The 18,041-nt window shown below is 43.4% G+C and overlaps 1 protein-coding gene across 1 annotated transcript in view; it reads right to left on the bottom strand.

Moving 5' to 3' along the window:
• The window catches only part of DNAH11 (dynein axonemal heavy chain 11), a 725,796-nt gene that overhangs the window by 397,800 nt on the left and 309,955 nt on the right, over positions 1–18,041 (bottom strand). The window contains exons 38-40 of the mRNA XM_029589065.1: positions 11,116–11,310; positions 9,517–9,594; positions 3,016–3,148 (exon numbers count right to left, since the gene is read on the bottom strand). Of these exons, the coding sequence (XP_029444925.1) occupies positions 3,016–3,148; positions 9,517–9,594; positions 11,116–11,310 (406 nt within the window). The remainder of the gene's footprint in view (positions 1–3,015; positions 3,149–9,516; positions 9,595–11,115; positions 11,311–18,041) is intronic.

Raw genomic sequence — 18,041 nt, 5'->3', positions numbered from 1 at the left:
CTGCCTGAGGCTTGCTTGTGGCTGCATGGACTTCCTGGTTGGCCACGCCCTTCTCCCTAGGGGCCGGCCCACAGCACTTCTCCTTAGTTATAGGGCCAGCGAGGTGTGGCCCATCCAAACCCCTCCCAGGGAGTCGCCTAAGGACTTCAACTTCCAGTCAGCCTTGCCTTGCATCGGAGTTACTTCACTCTGGAGGCTCCTGCCTGCCAGAGCTCCGTCAGGTCTTCTTCGTGGAGCTCCTCTTCGTTTGTCTTCATGTCTTGTCAAGTCAAGTCAAGTCAAGTCTTCGTGCCTGAGGTCCCTGTCCAGGTGTCCTGGTGTCTCGTCTTGATCCTCCACTTCCTGATGTTCCAGGTTCCTTGGTGTCTTGTTCCTGTGTCTTCAGCGCTCCTGAGCTTCTGGTCAGGCCTTGCTTTCTCGGATGACATCTTTCCCAAGCATGGAGTGGCCTGCAGGTGGAATTCGTTCCTGTGCTCCTGAGCCATCTTGCCCTGCCAGCCGTTGCGGAGCTTCGGATGACATCGGCTTCGTTGTCAGAGTCCCAGCTCGACTGGATCCTCTCCTGCACTTGTCCCGTTCTCCACGTGGTCCGTGACCAGCCTCCTCGGGCTGTGTAGGGCGCGCAGTGGGACAGGGTGGTCCGCGACCAGTCCCACGGGTGGACTGTGTCGGGCGCCCTGAGAGACAGTGCCAATGTCCTCCTTCCCTACTTCACGTCTCGTCTGGTCAAGATCAGAGTTTTGCCTCAACCCTCGTCTGTGATGCTGTCGCATCAAGCTTGGTGTCATGTCTTCTTGTCAAGGCCTCCGTCTGCCCTCATCCTCAGGCCGGCCTGCTGCTCCATGCCGATTCAAACGGCAGGTTCGAAAGGGCTCGGGACAGTCGGAGGACCGTTCCCCTACCAACATCATCTGTTGTTGGTTCTGGGAGCTTGCAGGCCTGGCAGAGGGTAAGACAGTGTTTGGCCATGCTGGGACACGTTGCCAACCCTCGGTCCGGTCCTGGATCCATCTGGGGTCAGGCTGAGGCCCAATGGCACACTAAACCCCCTTTTCTAACAATTATCATGTGATATAAGAATATCCAAAATGGAAATCTGAGATGGGTGAATGTTAAAACCGAACTGTAGGTTTACATTATACTTGTTCAACCAATCAAAGAACATGAAGAATTGCACATCTGTGCCTAGCCAAATAAGAAAAATATCGTCAACAAACCTCAGTCACACATATAGAAAACTGAACCACTCTGAGGTGTAAACATGTTTACACCTCAAATTTGGCCACATAAAGGCATGCTAGACTTGGAGCCATGGTAGCCCCCATGGCTGTCCCCTTAATTTGTTGGTAATATGTTGTCTCAAACCTAAAGATATTCTGTGTCAAGGCCAATCTTGCAAGTTCCATCAGAAAAGAAGTGGGCACACGTTCGGGGCCAGGGCATAAATTTAACGTCTCTTCAATGACTAATAATGCTTCCCCTTTGGGAATGTTGGAGTATAGAGAGTATAGAAAACCACAAGAAAGGAAAACTAGAATACTGGAACATCATTCTAACATTAAGCAAGTACGGGATAATCTGGTTAATCACTGGTTAATCACTGAGTTCAGTGCTCTCATAATATCTCTGATTTGTACTTCTTTGTTTTAGAAGTTATTGCTTGCCCAAATTGAGGGGGGAATTTTTCTGAATATTTGATTTGTAAAGAGCAAAGATGGATTCATTTGTTAAATACTGTTATATCCCACAGACTCAATAAGGAACTTGAATGGACATACTTCACCTGACTTAGTTAGGTGACGTGCTCGTTCATGATTGGTTAATTCTCTCTGTACATACTGATTGGTCCACATTGTTTGGCGCCTTTTTGTAGTGTTTAAAAATACACTTGTTGTAATAGTAAATGCGCTCCCTGTTACACTGTTCTGAGACTAAATACGGTATGTGAAATATTTTACACTCGCTAATTCTTGTCGGTATATTTAGCCATTCATTAACGTAGTCCCTTTATGTTTTGTTTTAGATGTGTTGATATAGGTCTGTCCCTCCTGATGCATCCTCGGCAAAACACAGGTCCGTGTCGGGGGACCCCTTTCATGAAATTTACCTATGATAAACAGTGGAGTTGCCATATGAGAATAATAAACAGATTTATTTTCAAAATTTGAAATTGGACTATGTAACCTTTCTGCACTTATTGTGATTTATTATTGATTTTGGGTGCAGTTGCTGCTCTTGTGCTTGTTGGACAAACAAATAAGATGACAGCAAAAGGCAGAAAGATGCTTGGGTGTGTAGGAAGGGGAATAACCAGCAGGAAAAAGAAGGTGATATTACCCCTGAATGTCTCTGGTGAAACTCTGAAGTACAGTGTACAGTTCTTCAAATGGATACAAACCAGATGGATTTGGTCCAGAGGGCAGCTACTAAAATAGTCAATGGTCTTTATCATAAAGCATATGGGGACACACTTTAAAATCTAAACACGTATACCATACAGGAAAGGATGAAAAAGGGAGATATGACAGAGATTTAAATATCTACAAAGATTAAATGCCCATGAGGCAGGTCTCTTAACAAAAAAGAGGCTCTGAATTAAGAAGTCATGAGATGAGGGGGATAAAGAGAAACCTAAGAAATTATTTCTTTAAGGAGAAGGTGGAGGACACATGGATTGGTCTCCCAATAGAGAAGACAGAAATGTGGACAGTGCCAGAATTCAAGAAAGCATGACAAGCACAGAGGATCTCTGAGTATGAGGAAGGGATTCTAAAACCAAGGGGGAGGTGGGACTGGGCAGACTGGATGGGTCCTATGTTCTTCAACTGCTATCATGTTCTATGTTTCTATTGCTATAATTTCTGCCATTCAGCATATGACTGGAATTATCTGGCATTAAAAGGCATCTGCTGGAGCTTTTCCATATATACATGTGCATGCGTGGAAGAGGAGGAGTGTGAATGAATAATGCTGGAAAACATATAATATTCAGCACAACTCAAACAATGTACTTGCCATCTTTCCATTCCCTAGTGGCATGGTGTATAAAGCCAAATAGCTCATCAGTTGTAACAGCTTTTGGATTCAGATCATTCCAGACAGGCTTTTGTTTCATGTTCATATAGGTTCTGTACAGAGTCCTCAAAACCTGCAAAGCACGAAGATTATCTCAGTATTGGATAATGAATGCAAGAGCAGGAATTAACACTCATTAAAAAGAAAAAAATAATTAAAAAACAAAACAGGAGGAGAAATAAGGCTCCTGCTAAATTTATTTATTTGCCAGCACTTCTATTCCGCTGATCCTAATTACTGTCCTCGGTGGACTACAATCAACATCACACAAAGCAAAATAATTTCAGTACGAAGATATACAAAAAATGTCAAACTTCAATTAATAAAGTAATCTGTCAGAAAAGCTTATTTATGCATGTTAATATAAAAAGGTCTTCGTAATGGTACTCTAAAAAGCCATATGCACTTTTCAGAGGTGGCTCTATCATGAGGTAAGATGAGAAGGCTGCCTCAGATAGCAGCATTTTGGGAGTGGCAAAAAAGTGCCCTCCCCAAATCCTGCAGCAGCTGCCTCACCTGGTCACATCAATAAGATTATAGAACTGCTTGTGGGCCCACAATGGACCCCCAATCTTACTGTGGCAGAAAGAGAACAGACCTAGTAGGGCCATCGCAGAGTCCATCCCAACATAGCCTGAAAAAAGGAGGCTTAGTAGGGCAATGATGGACCCCATCCTGTCGAGGCATAGCGGGGACTGCAGCAGAGCCAATTCTGCTGCAGTTTAAAGAAAAGAGATCCAGCGGGGCCACAGAAGAGTCCATCCTGCCGTGGCCCAAAGAAGCCTGATAGGGCTGCAGTGGAGCCCATCCCATTGTTGCCTGAAGGGAGGAGGCCCAGTAAGGCAACAGTGGAATCCATCCCACCACAGCCCACAGAGAGGAGTCTTGGTGGGGCCGTATGCCATTCCCCATAGAGAGGAGGACTGTCGGGGCCATAGCAGGAGGAAAAAGCCCCGAGAATGTGTGTGCGCATTCTTTTGAGAGCCCCTGTGTGTATGGGAACTGTATGCATGTGTGTGTATGAGGGAGAGAGGGCCTATGTATGCGACAGCATGTGTGTGTGGGTTTGTATAAGTATGTGTGTGTGACAGAGGATAAAATTTGTTCAGCCACCCTCTTCCAATCTATGACAATCTCTGTGTGATGGGAAATCAAAAGATCCCAGGCACGGAGAGCGGGGAATGTTTGTATTTTTATTAAATTTAATTGTTATGTGTTATTCGATATATCTGCTGTTTTGAAATATTTTATAGGATTTTTTAGTTTAATGATTGTACAATATCGTTTATCATCTGTTTCAAAATATTTATTTTTATTATTATAATTTTACTATTATGATTGATGTGTTATATTTCTTGATTTTATTATTGTTTTATGAGGAATTATGTTCTTTCAGTTTTCTCATTGTTGTATTGCATACAGTCTGGTTTATTGCGGTTTCCAGTTCAGATATTGACTGCAAATTTCTGGGTATACTTTATTCTGTATTTGGTGTCAGTCTGTGTTCTGCGTGCATGACAGAGGTGAGGTATTCTTCTGGCATGAAGTTTCTGCGTAGGGATCTATAGTAGCCTGGCTTATTCTATTTTCCTAATAGGATGTGTATTGGTGTTTTAGGGCCTGATGTAATATTTATAGTGTTGCCTTTTCATAGGTAAGGTTGTTACTATTTGAGTGCTAGCTTGGGAGGTTTACTATAATGTAATTGTAATTCAGTTTACTTATGGCTTTCTGCGGGCAAAGTCCACATCAAATGCACTTTACAATAGGCCTAATACAATAAGGGTTCCAAGTATCTTTTTTTCAGGGTTTTCTTTGTTAGCACTTGGCATCACAACAGTGCATGTAAAAATAATATACAGTTGGGGGCAATATTCATCCAATGTGCAGCTCGGCTAGTTAGCCAGATAAACCTATCTAGCTAACTAGCAGGATATATTCAGCAGTGTGGTTGTGCCATTGAATATACCCAGCTATCTTAAAGTTAGCCAGATATGTTTAACTGGCTAACTTCAGGACAGGTCAGTGACTTGACCAGAGTTAGCCCCTGACTTATATGACTAAATGCTAGCCAAATAAGTCTCTCAATATGCATTTAGACGGATAAATTTTCAGTTATCCGTGTAAATGGCTTTTGAATATTGACCTTGATTTTGTGATATTTTTACCTCAGAAGACTATGAATGTTTTTTTTTCATGTAAAATCTATTATAAATGCAATTTATAATTGTGTGTGGTGAGGGTTGGAAGGTTGGGGACCAAGGCTGTAAATTTCACTTAGTGTGCCTAATACCCTTGTACCAGCTTGTAGAGAGTGCATTCCGTACAGACCCCCAACTTTTCACCAATATCCCACTTCTCCAGGGGGAAAAAGGTGGGGGAACATTGGAGGCAGGTGATAGGATTTTTGGGAGTGTGGCAGTTTGCCAGCTTCCTAGAAATATTATCCCTGGCACTTAGGAGTGGCTTCTTCATGAGGCAAAATAAGGCAAAAAAATTTTGAGGTGACATGAAGTGCCCCTTCCCCCAAAACACTCCTGCAGCAGCTGCCTCACCTGCCACAAATATATGATTACTGACATGCCCACAAGGCCATTGCGGACCCCATCCCATCGCAGCCCAAAAAGAAGAGGCCTGGCAGGGCAGCAGTAGAGCCACTGTCACTGCCACTGTCTGAAGAAAAGCAGCCCAGCAGGGCAGTGGCGGATCCCATCCCATTACAGCCTGAAGACTGGAGGGTCTGACGGTGCAGCAGCTGAGTCCATCCCACCTTAGACAGATGAAGAGAGGTCCGGTAGGGTCCATGCCACCGTGACCTGAAGAGAAGTGGCCCGCAAGACCACAGCAAAGCCCATCTTGCCATGGCTCAATGGGAGGAGGCCCGGTGGGACCATGGCAGAGCCCATCCTGCTGCAGCCCAAAGAGAGGAGGTCAGTCAGAGCTGTGGTGAAGCCCATCCTGCTGCAGCCCAAAGGAGAGGGGCCCGGCTTGAAAGTACCCTGGTAGAGAGTCCATCAAGCTAGGGCGAGAGAACATTGTAGAAATCTCATCTTAGTCTGACTTTCCTCACTCCAAATGAAGTCAAATCTTCACTGAGGTGTACCGTGCTGTTCATATGTCTCACTCTGCATGTAAAACTGTCCCCAAAACCCTACATCACCACCAAAACCTCACCTTGAGTTATTAGCTGGCCCTCCTATAGTGATATAAATAGTTGACTACTATAAAAGCCTTATAAAGAGATAGAGGTGTGCAGGCAAAAAGTTTTCGTTGCGTACGCGATCCGTATTCGTGGGGGGTCAATTCCGTTTCATGCGGAAGTATGGAGAATTCAATAAGTTGTCGATCTGTAAATACGTTATTACTAAATTAACTACAACCCCCCACCCTCATGACCCCCCCAAGACTTACCAAAACTCCCTGGTGGTCCAGCGGTGGGGTCCGGGAACTCACTCACACCCTCGGTGCTAGTTTCATCATGGCGCCGATAGCCTTTGTCACAGGGGCTACCGGTGCCATTGGTCAGCTCCTGTCACATGGCCATCGGCGCCATCTTGTGCTCCTACCATGTGACAGGGGCTGACCAATGGCACCAGTAGCCCCTGTGACATAGTATGGGCAAAGGCTATCGGCGCCATTTTGAGTCCTGGCCTGGTGTCGGACGGCAGGTCGCTCCGGGACCCCCGTTGGACCCACAGGGACTTTTGGCCAGCTTGGGGGGGCCTCCTGACCCCCACAAGACTTGCCAAAAGTCCAGCGGGGGTCCAGGAGCGACCTCCTTTCACGCCGGCCGCCCGATCCCAATACTCAAAATGGTGCCGATCGCCGTCATAGTGAGGGCAAAGGCGATCGGCGCCATTTTGAGACTCAAAATCGCCGTCCCACCAATACTCAAAAAAGTTCCGAGTCAACAAGGGAAAGCCATACTGCCGCCCGTGTTTGCTTTTATAACTACACCAAAGAATATCGGCATATTTGCAACCCTTGTATTGATTATGAAATGAGAAACTGAGGTACCGCTGTCATTAAGAGTTTAACCAGCCTTTCCAATAACCTTTGTTGCACAGTCTTTTTTAAGACTTGGATTTTCATCATAACACGACTCAAGTTGAGCCCCTGACGTAGCCCCATTGTAAGAGGGCGAAACTCGGCCAGAGTTGGGCATTGTTCATATACTCGTGTTACTACCCAATAAAGGATACTATTTGGACATCTGGCTGCTAATCCTGTTTTGCCGATGGCCATGTGACAGGGGCTGACCAATGGCACCAGTTGCCCCTGTGACAAAGGCTATCGGCGCCATGATGAAACTAGCACCGAGGGTCTGAGTGAGTTCCCGGACCCCACCGCTGGACCACCAGGGAGTTTTGGTGAGTCTTGGGGGGGTCAGGAGGGTGGGGGGGGTTTAAATTTTTATTTAGGTCAAATTAAACAGAAATCTGTTTAATACGTGGGGAGTCGCGATGCGTTTCGCCTCCCCACGTATTTAACAGATAGCAAAAAATAAGTAGCGTATTTCAAATACGTGGAAAACGGATGCACATCCCTATAAAGAGAGTCAGTCTCTCTCTCTGCACGTCATGAGTAGCAAAGTATAAGTTTCGGGTGTGGTAATTCTAAAAATTGTCATAGTCATGCCCTTTTTTCTTATCGCGAGGGGTATCCATACAAAAATTATAGCATTTTGATGAATCTAGGCCTTAGCCAGCTAATTCATTTCCTCCCAGTTATGCCACAAAATGCTCCTAACTCATCTGGCCAAATTCCAGGTATATAATATCTGGCTATAATTTAGCTGGATAAGTGTCCAAATACTAATTTAATCAGATGACTTCTGAGTTATCCAGCTAAATGCTTTAGAATATGGATCTCTCTATTAATATAGTCTTACTATTATGATCGGTGTTATATTTCTTGATTTTATTATTTTATGAGGCATGACGGTGTTTTGGTTTTTCCACTGTTGCACTGCATGCAGAGTAATTTCTTGCAGCTGACAATTCATTTTTTGCCTGCAAATTTCCATTTATACCTTATTCTGTTTTTAGTGTCGGTCAGTCTATGTTCTACAAGTGTAATCGAGGTGAGGTATGCTGCTGGCATGTACATCCTATGTAGGGATCTATAGCAAGCAGCCTGGTTTATTTTGTTTTCCTACTTGGATGTGTATTGATGTTTTAGGGCCTGATGTAATATTTGTAGTGCTGCGTTTTCATAGGTAGTGTTGCCACTGTTTGAGTGCTGTCATTTAGTGCTGTTTTGGTGTTATTGTAATTCAGTTTACTTGAGGCTTTCTGAGGGCCAAGCCCACAGTGAATACATTTTACAATAGGACTCTAGCATATGGGTTTCAAGTATCTTTTTTTTTTTTTTTTTTTTTTTAAGGGTTTTCTATTTGGCACCACAGCAGTACATATAAAAATAATATACGTGTTGTAATATTTTTACCTCAGAAGACTATGAATATCCTTATTTCATGTAAAATCTATTATAAATTCAGTTTTTAATTGTGTATGGTGAGGGCTAGATGGTTGAGAATGCAAGGCTATAAGGTTTGCCTTGTGTGCCTAATACCCTTGCACCGGCCTGTAGTTAGTGCACCACACACTGACCCCCACCATTCACCCACTTCTCCTTTCTCCAAGGGGCAAATGCTGGGGAAACATGGGAGGCAGGTGGCAGGGCTCCTGGGAGTGTGGCAGGGTTGTCCGCTTGCTAGAAATATGATCACTGTCTGCCACTCCTCTGGGAACTCTGACCCCTGCTTTCCCCTTTTGCAGCATTTCAAAGGGCCAGACTCCAAAAGGACCCCCCTCCTTGGTACTTCTCGATGATTTGACCTGTGCCCTGCCTTGAGGGGGAGGGGGAAGAGGTGAGCACCATCTTATCCCTTGCTTTAGGTAGAGGAATGCCTTGAGCCACCCCTGGATCTTTTTATTACTGTAGTTAAAAAAAAAAAAAAAAAGTTGGTTTAAAAACAAAATGTCAGAGCACTTTCAGTTTTTTTGTTTTTTTTAAATGCATTTTTACAGCCAGCCCAGTGGTAGTGTTTTACAGTGCCATCCCCGGTTTGATACTACAGGCAGGTCTTCCTCCCTGGGCCAATGGGAACTGGGAATGCTGCAGATATTCCTTGGTGGGGAGGGAGTCCTGGTCATCACTCAAGGACGAATCTGGGGCCCCTCATTGCAGGGTTCCAGGCAAAGTGCTGCTGTCTAGCCCCTGGTTGAAAGTCTGTCACTGCAATGACCAGACTAGGTATGCGGGGGAGGAGGGGGAATTATAAAATAGGGGATTAGGCTCAAGGCACCGGAATCCCACCGGCATTAGTTTAAATTGAGCTGGAAATGGCAAAGGAGCAGAAGGGGAGGGGGGGGGGGGGCGGAGATTTTACTGAGAAAAAAAATTGTATATAAAATAAAACGCGCCTGCTCCACATACCTTGCTCTTTCCTGTTCCTGCATTCCCCACCACAAAAACAGAATGACGCACTGCCAGGAGCTCCTCCAGCTGAACCACCTGCCAAGCCAAGCAGCGCAGAATGTTACTATCTGATTTCCAAATTTCATATATGATTTCGCAATAAAACATCACTTCTTAAATTAAAAAAAAAAAAAAAATCAAGGTCAATAATAAATATTATTTTGTATGTCAGAATCACGAAAACTGCTTACAACCATGGGGAACAGGGTTGGTATTGGTGAAACTCAACCTAGTCCCAAGCCTGAGCATGTCCGCCTGCTGTTAGTGTGGGCCCAGCAAGTTCGCTTGTGAGGCTGCATCAATCTCGCTACAGTCAGAAAGGGATCACACTTCCTTTGACAGCTTCCCCACAGTTATCCTGTGCCCTTCAACGCCCTCCACTGGAAGATTGTTCCATGCAACCACTGCCCTTTCCAGGAAGACATATTTCCAGATGTTATGCCCGAGTTACCCACTTTTCACCCTCATATTAAGTGTTATTTCAGATAGAGCTGGGTAGTTAGGTAACTGAATTCAAGGAGCACTTTTTAACGCTTATTCTAATGACTTGTGTTCCTTTATGCAATGGACTACAGTACTGTGAAACTGAAGTGACATTGAAAAAGTAACAAATGTTGAAATCACAACCTTAAGGATTTTTTGCAAGTTAATGCTTTTAACATTGGTCTCTCTTGCTCGGTACCAGGACCTGGATACTTCACAGCCTTGTAATGTTTAGTGGTCTCGCTTCCATGCTACTCAGAAGATAACATTAATAGCATAAACCATAAAGGTTTACCTGAAGGTATGCATTAACTTCAGAGTAAATGCTCAGATATGTTTTATTCCTTTTCCCTTTGTCACAGAAGAATGGTTTTCCACCGTTTCTCCTCCCATCGCATTCCCTACAGTCAAGCAAGGGAGTTATTGCCCTCGCACTGACTTCAAAACTGTTTGCTCAAACAGCCGGTGTTTATCTCCTTGCATTTTCCAGCCTCCAGTGGCCCATCAACTCATCAAACAAGAGTCCTTTCTTTCCTCCAAAGAGTAAACTATTCAACTTACACAAGTCATTGACACTGAGGATTTAAAAAATGTATTCATTTAAACAATTAGCTGTTCTGTAGGTCAGCAGGGATCTGCCTGGGCATCATTTATGAGGCACCGCAGGCTAAACTGCCCGACACAATGAAAATGGTAACGTTAATAAATGGAGGACGAGGGTCCCGACTGTATTCAGAGCCTGCCGGTTGCATAAAATATTGTTGTTCTACCTTGTGCAAACCTTGAAAAATGAAGCAGAAGCCTTTTGAACAAAAAAAAATTAATCACACTTTCCTTCATTCCCTTGTCCCTGCACGGACTCACAGCACTTGTGATGACAAATGAATGGGATCACATTAAACTGCTATTTGTATTGTGGCCCAAGTGCCTTTGCAGTACAGAGATATTCAAAATACAATATGAACACTGTAACGCAACTTAACCTTCAAGCTTACTGTGAATTGACGGCAGTTATTTTGATTTAAACTCTTCGGGGAGTGTAATTAAAAGCAGAGGGTTTATGTCTTTCCTTACTTTGAGGATAAAGCTCTCTTCAGGTTGCAAGTGGAGCTCCAGGGTGGACTGTCTGACCATCTGTTCAAACTGCAGGTCTCTCTTCCTGGGGACATCCAAGGCTGGAAACAGGTCACTGATCAGACCCATAAAAATGGGGATATCATCTGTTACTATTTTAGGTAGGTTGAAATCTCTTAAGGCTCGCATCAGAACCTGAAACAGAATTTCATCTTAAAAGTTCACATTTCTAAGAGGATTCCAAACCACTCACTGTTTTAGTTTCTGATTCCACTGGTAATTAAAAATAAGGAACAATCAAGTAAGCTGTAGATCGACACCTTGCTACTGAACCTAATACATTTGTAACTAGCTTTCAAACATTAAACTCCCTTCGTCGGGTTAGTGCAAAATGAACTAAGGATGATGTCTGAATATTCAAATAAACCGTAGGATGCATTTCATCATCAATGCTCATTTTTAAAGCTGTAAAGAGATGTAACGTATAAGAGGATGTACAACTGATGTGCCTGGGTATGCTTCAGTCATCAAAATACAAAGAAAAGGGGACTGTGTGTTCCTGACAAAACTCTGATGTCCGGTACCCCTATCCAGGGAGTAAACCACTTCATGGTTTACTCCAATGGAAACAAGTACCATTTTTGCTCTAATAAGTGACTTTAAGAAAACTATCTTGTGAAAAGCCTTTGTTATTTTTATATCTGTTCATTTTGTTTCTTTATTTATGTATTTTTTTTATTATTTTAACCATAAAGTACTGTCCCATATCCACTCTCCTTCGAATATACTCTACTCCAATTATGCAGACAGTAATACAATCTAACAATTGATTTAATAATACTAATAAAGGACTTCTTTCCACCAAATAGGGTCTTGTTTTTGTTCTGTTTGCTTCTGTTCTAAAGGCTGAAGTTCCTCTTTTTATAGTAGAGCTGCATGTCCGCCCGACACTGGCAGCGTTTCGACACTGATGCGTCTGCTTCAGGGGCTGGAGAGCTAATGAAAAACAAATGTAAGTAGAGTGTATTCGAAGGAGAGTGGACATGGGACAGTACTTTATGGTTATATCAGTTTTAAAAAAAATAAACAAACAAAATCCCCTTTTCTTTGTATTTTGGTGATTACCTTTAGGGGATTTCTATTTTTGGTGGACACTAGCCTTCAGTCATGTAGATTTGTTAAAATCTACTTGTGTAGATATGTAAACAATTTAGGCAGCAGTGCCCTGCGCATATCTGCTTGAGAACAAGTGAAGAAGGTGGGGACAACCATGGCAGCTTTTATTTTATGTATTGATTACTATATGTATGTTGATTGTAATCCACTGAAATTGGTGGATTGGTATAAATTGCCAAAACAAATACATGAGAAAGATAAAGACAGCATAATGATGCTGACAAATTCACACATTTAGGAAGAGAGGCCACTGTACTTGAAACACTTACATAAATGTGTAGATAAGCAGGGCCCTCCTAATGTCATGGCTGTGAAAGACGTGACAGGGATTATTAAATCTAATCAGTACTGTGGTGAACATGGGCTTTAAGTGGCTGCTGCATCTCTTAGCCCCCAATTACAAAATGCCTACCCCGGACAACATTCAGTAGGTAGGTTTTCTCTGCCTTATACACTTAGCGCTATTGCTCACATGCAAGTGCAGCTGGCCATGGTAGAGAAGGGTAGCATCTGGACCGCCAGAACACTACAGATGTCTCTCTCTCTCCTGATTGTATACTGGTGGAGGCTGGCTGAGGCAGAAGCAGGCAGCAGCTCTAATAGGGGCAGATCTGAAGACACAGGTGGGCTGTGTTGCACACCCAGGTGATGTAAACCAACCATTCCTTGGTCAATATCTTAGGAGCAATAAGGAAGATAATGGAGGGCTAAGCGGCTAGACCACAGAGACACAGCTGCTGTTCCTGATTTTTTTTTGTTGCAGACAGTAATGATAATGAGAAAAGGGCATGGGTGGGGAGGGGAGGGGGGAATCTGTTTCGAACACTAGTTGCATCTCATAAGCAAAGGATGCCCTGGGAGCTAAGGAGGCAGCTTAGTCCTGAAGGGACTGATAGAGAGGTGCAGAGAAAGTAGCAGGGCATTTTCACCACAGTATGAAGGGTCCCATGAGAAGCAGGAAGCAGTGGGGGGTGAGGGCACCTCTGCATCGGTTTATTAAGGATATAGGCATCAGGTGAAATTCCACCTAACTGATGCTTCAGAGATTAATGCAGCAACAGACTGCCCACCTTCATGACTTGTCTATAGAAGGCAAGACAGGTGTGGATCACCCCCTGGGGAATCATGACTGGCTACAGATCACACAACGATATGAGCCCTGAAGCTCTTCAAGGATGTCACGAAGGATTTCTGTTCCTTTAGAACCACCTTGGGCGAGATCATCCTCATAGACAATATCCAGGATGCAAAGTTACCACAGATGCTGCGGTTCATGGACTTCTTGCAGCAGCAGCAGGTACCTTTCACCCAAAATGATGCTTACATGCTAGCCATGCTACATGACCAATGGTTGAGATGGAGTATCGCCCTCTGATCCCAGAAAGAGGTGCTAGCAGCTAGGCTGTGGTTTTTGGGAGCACCAAAGGCAAAGGGGATGATGCAGCAGAGGAAAGCGTGAGCACCCACGCCTGTGAGCATGAGCGTGAGCACCCACGCAGTACTGTGAGCATGAGCCTGTCAGCCACTTCCTCTCCCACCTTTATCCGTCACCCCTCCCCATAGCAACTGCACTACAGGCTATCCTAAAACAAGCCATAGCTACGGCAACTGGCAGTACAGGAGATTACCCCCCTTCCCCCAGCATAGATAGAAAAACAAAACAAAACTGAAAGAGTGGTTAAAGGCTTGGAAAATGAACTTCAATACGAAAAAATGTAAAGGCGTGCATTTGGGATGGAAAAAAATCCATTAGCCATATATTTAGGGGATGAGGAGCTGGAAATTGCCAAACAGGAAAGAGACCTGGGAGCAACCATTTCAGAAGACCCGCAGGTAGCAAGTCAATGAGATAGGACAGCTGGGAAAGCTTATAATATACTTGGTTGCATAAATAAAGGTATCATTGGCAGGGAAAACCGAAAATATTGCCTCTGATAGGTCACTTTTAAGATCCGACTTTGAATACATTGTTAAGTTCTGGAGGCCATATCTTTGTAGGACATTTAAAGATGGTTCAAAAAAGGTCTAATAAAATTAAACAGGGTCTGAAACATAAACCCTACAAAGGGAGGCTTAAGATCCTTAAAATGTACTTGCTAGTGGAAAGAAGGGACAGTGAATATAATAGCAACTTTGAAATATATGACAGACTTTAATAAAGTACGGGAAGGTGACATTTTCCACAAAAGAGGAAATGCATGGATAAGGGGTCAAGATATGAGCTGCAGGGAGGATGGTGTAGAGGAAACATGAGAAAATCTCTCTTTACAGAGAGGGTGGTTGATGCCTGGGATCAGTCTATTGGCAGACAAAACCATGACAGAATTTAAAAATGATTGGGACAGGAGCAAAGAAAAAGAGCTAATGTAGGGATAAATAGGTTGAAGATATGAAAGAAAAAGAATCTATTTTGGACTGTTGTGGAGGGAGCAGGGTCGAGAGGTGAGATGGGAGGGAACAGGTGTTAGTTTAGAGAATGTGGTTAGTGCAGTTAGTATAGCTGTGTTTAAAATAGGATTGGATAAGTCTTGGAGGAGAAGTCCATTACCTGCTATTAAGTTCACTTAGAGAATAGCCACTGACATTAGCAATGGTTACATGGAATAGACTTAGCTTTTGGGTACTTGCCAGGTTCTTATGGCCTGGATTGGCCACTGTTGGAAACAGGATGCTGGGCTTGATGGACCCTTGGTCTGACCCAGTATGGCATGTTCTTATGTTCTTAAATCAGAATTTATTTCTGTAATCACTATTTATTTATATTCTGCCTTTCAAACATTTCAAAGCAGATTATATAGCTACAGAAGGTATTTCCCTGTCCCCAGAAGGTTCACAGTCTAACACCTAGAGCCACTAAGCTGCAATATTGTTTCATGGGAGGGCACCCACTATCGCGGGGGGTGTTGCAGCAATAGTGGGCCCCTCTCCTGAAAAACAATTGCGGCCGTATAGCGCATTGCTTTGTCTCACGGCAAAATATTGCGGGACAAAACTACGTGGCCCCAACCTCAAGGTGCCTGGCAAAAGAAGAAGTTGAGCAGGGGTCAAGGCTGACCCCGGCTCAGCCCAAGGTCACCACTAGAGGTGGCCCCCAAACCCCAAAATGTAAAAAAAACCCCAAAATCCCAAAACATGTTAATTTCACATGCAGGGACGGACCAGCCTCCGACCCCTGTAAGCAGTAAAGAGTGTCCCCCACCCCTACTTTTCAAAGACTTAAAGCCCATCACTGGTCCCCCACCCCAATGGTGAATCAATTGACTGGGGCAAGGTCAGGTCATTTTTGAAAAATGGCACCCCTGGCCCCATCACAGGATCAGCACAGAATTTTAGAAGTTTGGGGGTGGGGGGTCGGGTGTGGGGGTCCCACTGAACATCCAATGCTTCTTTTTTAAATACATTTGAGGGGTGGGGGGAGGGGGAAGCGCTACACCTCCCAACGTTTTTGATTCATTATTGGGGTGGGGGTGACCAGTGACAGGCTTTAAGTCTTTGGAAAAGGGGGATGGTGGTCCTCTATTGATTACAGGGTTCTGGGGGGGGGGGGGGGTCAAGTCGCCCCACATGAAGTTAATTTATTTTTTTAAATTAAACATAGGGGTATTGGGGGTCTCCAAAGAGCTGGGGCTCAGCCTTGGCCCATGCTTAAACTTCTTCTTTTGCCAGGCACCTTCTTTTAAATTTTGCATGGCTTTTTAAATTTGAATGCTCCTATGTTATATTTAATGAAACCTAGCGAGTTGTTAATTTATCACGACTGACCACCGTCTCAAGTGGCCTCAGTAAATTATTTACATAGAATTGCCTAGTAATGAGCTGCTTTGCATGTAATTTGCATTATTCATCCAGACAAATCGCATGAGAAGCAGCTCATTGTAAAAGGGGAGGGAATCTGGGCAAGGCCATGTGAAATATCGTGTATATCACACAGTATCACCGCGATGGGGGCCTACTGCGCAATATACATTGTTTAATGCACGTTAGAGCCCTACCGCCGCTTGATGCATTTCCCAGTGAGGTTGCACCTGAGGCAATGGTGGTGACGTGACTTGCCCAAGGAGTAGCAGCCGGATTTGAACCCTGGCTTCCCTGGTTCACAACCTACTGCTCTAACAGGGAGAAAGCGTCTCAGTATGGGCTGGCTGGCTGGTCTTTATCTGGCCTCATTTACTGTGTTACCATGTAAACAAACCGCAGAGCTTGAAGTGATGGGAAGATCACGGGGCTCATTAATGAGGCTGGGCAGTGCATACCAGCATTATCCCTAATTAGCACTACACTGTGCCACCTTGGTTATTTTAGTGCTGGATGAATTTATACTTCAGGGTTAAAGTAATGCAACAGCGAACAATCAATTGCAGCCACAAATTAGCATGCCATATTGCTAGCATATGATAAATGAGCCCCTCAGGGGGATTTTAGGAGCTAAAGCATAAATGGGGAAAAATATGGGCCTTGGAGAAAGGATGTGTTTGCTATGATCCTGAGGTTTCTGTGGCTGAATAATGGTCATGTTATTTTGTTATCACATCAGGTCTTATGAAAAATGACCCGAGGAAAGCACTCTATTCAAACTTTGCTAAGCTTTGATGAATGAATCTCTACGTTTGGAACATTTTAAAACTGATCTTAAGATGTGGCTGTTTACACAGGCATTTGCCACAGAGAGCAGAGATGTATAAATGGGTTAGATTTTATTTGTTTGTTTTATTTTTTATTTATTTTATGATATGGTAATCCTTTTAAAAATGTTTAGATATTTTATTTTAGAGCCTGCAGATGTAAGGGAGATGAATAACTATAGTGTTAATGTATTATTTATTGTGATTTATATTATGTAAAATTGTATTTTAAGTAAGATGTTTGGCACTTAATTCATTTTTATTTTTTGATACTGTTTTATATTGTGTGCCTCTTGTGAACCGTTGTGAAGGAAATGCTATAAACGACGGTATAGAAAAGTCACCAAATAAAACAAATAAATAAATATGTTAGGTAATGAATGAGGAAAAGCAATGTCTATAAAACCCCTGTGAGGCTGATTTTCAAAGGCTTTAGGCTCTAAACTTTGAGAGTTAGGAACCTAAAATGTCTCATTTGAAAATTTAACAAAACACAAGCCCCAATACCTCAGTCATCTGAGGAAAGTACACAAATATCCAAAAAAAAACACCACAGTACTCCCCAGTGTAATTTTTAATACTTGCAATAGAAATCACTATTAAGTTTGTTGGACCTTCATGGATACAACTTGAAAAAAATCAACAAGCTGGTCCACTTTTAATTTTTTTATTCTGCTTTAATGTTCATTTTTTTTCTTTTTTTGTCATTACTTTAAAAATAAGTCCCGTCACCATGAAGGTCCCATATCGGGATGTTAGCATAAAACCTTAATTTCAAACAATGTCGGGAGAGCAAAAAACCTTCATAACGACATGGCCATGTTTCGATCACTGCTCTGCTTCAGGGGGGTTCTCCATAAACTTTCAACACGCTCTCGATCAACCAAAATTTCGTTTGCTTCCCGAATCCAGCCACATCTTTTTCTTACCTAGACCTTTATTTAGACTTTACCAGGGCTAAATCTCCAAAATTTAGCTATCTCCTTTCACTAGTCTGTAAATTTGGGAGCCAAGCGAACTGTATAACCCGCAGTCAGACACGGGATAAATAGGCGCTAATCCACCCTCTAATGCAATAGGCATATTAGCGCCTGTTTAACGTGCATCCAACGCGGAGTGAATGAGAAA

The sequence above is a fragment of the Rhinatrema bivittatum genome, chromosome 2, assembly GCF_901001135.1.
Source record: "Rhinatrema bivittatum chromosome 2, aRhiBiv1.1, whole genome shotgun sequence".
Classification (NCBI taxonomy): Eukaryota; Metazoa; Chordata; class Amphibia; order Gymnophiona; family Rhinatrematidae; genus Rhinatrema; species Rhinatrema bivittatum.
This window is presented reverse-complemented; position numbering and strand designations above follow the sequence as displayed.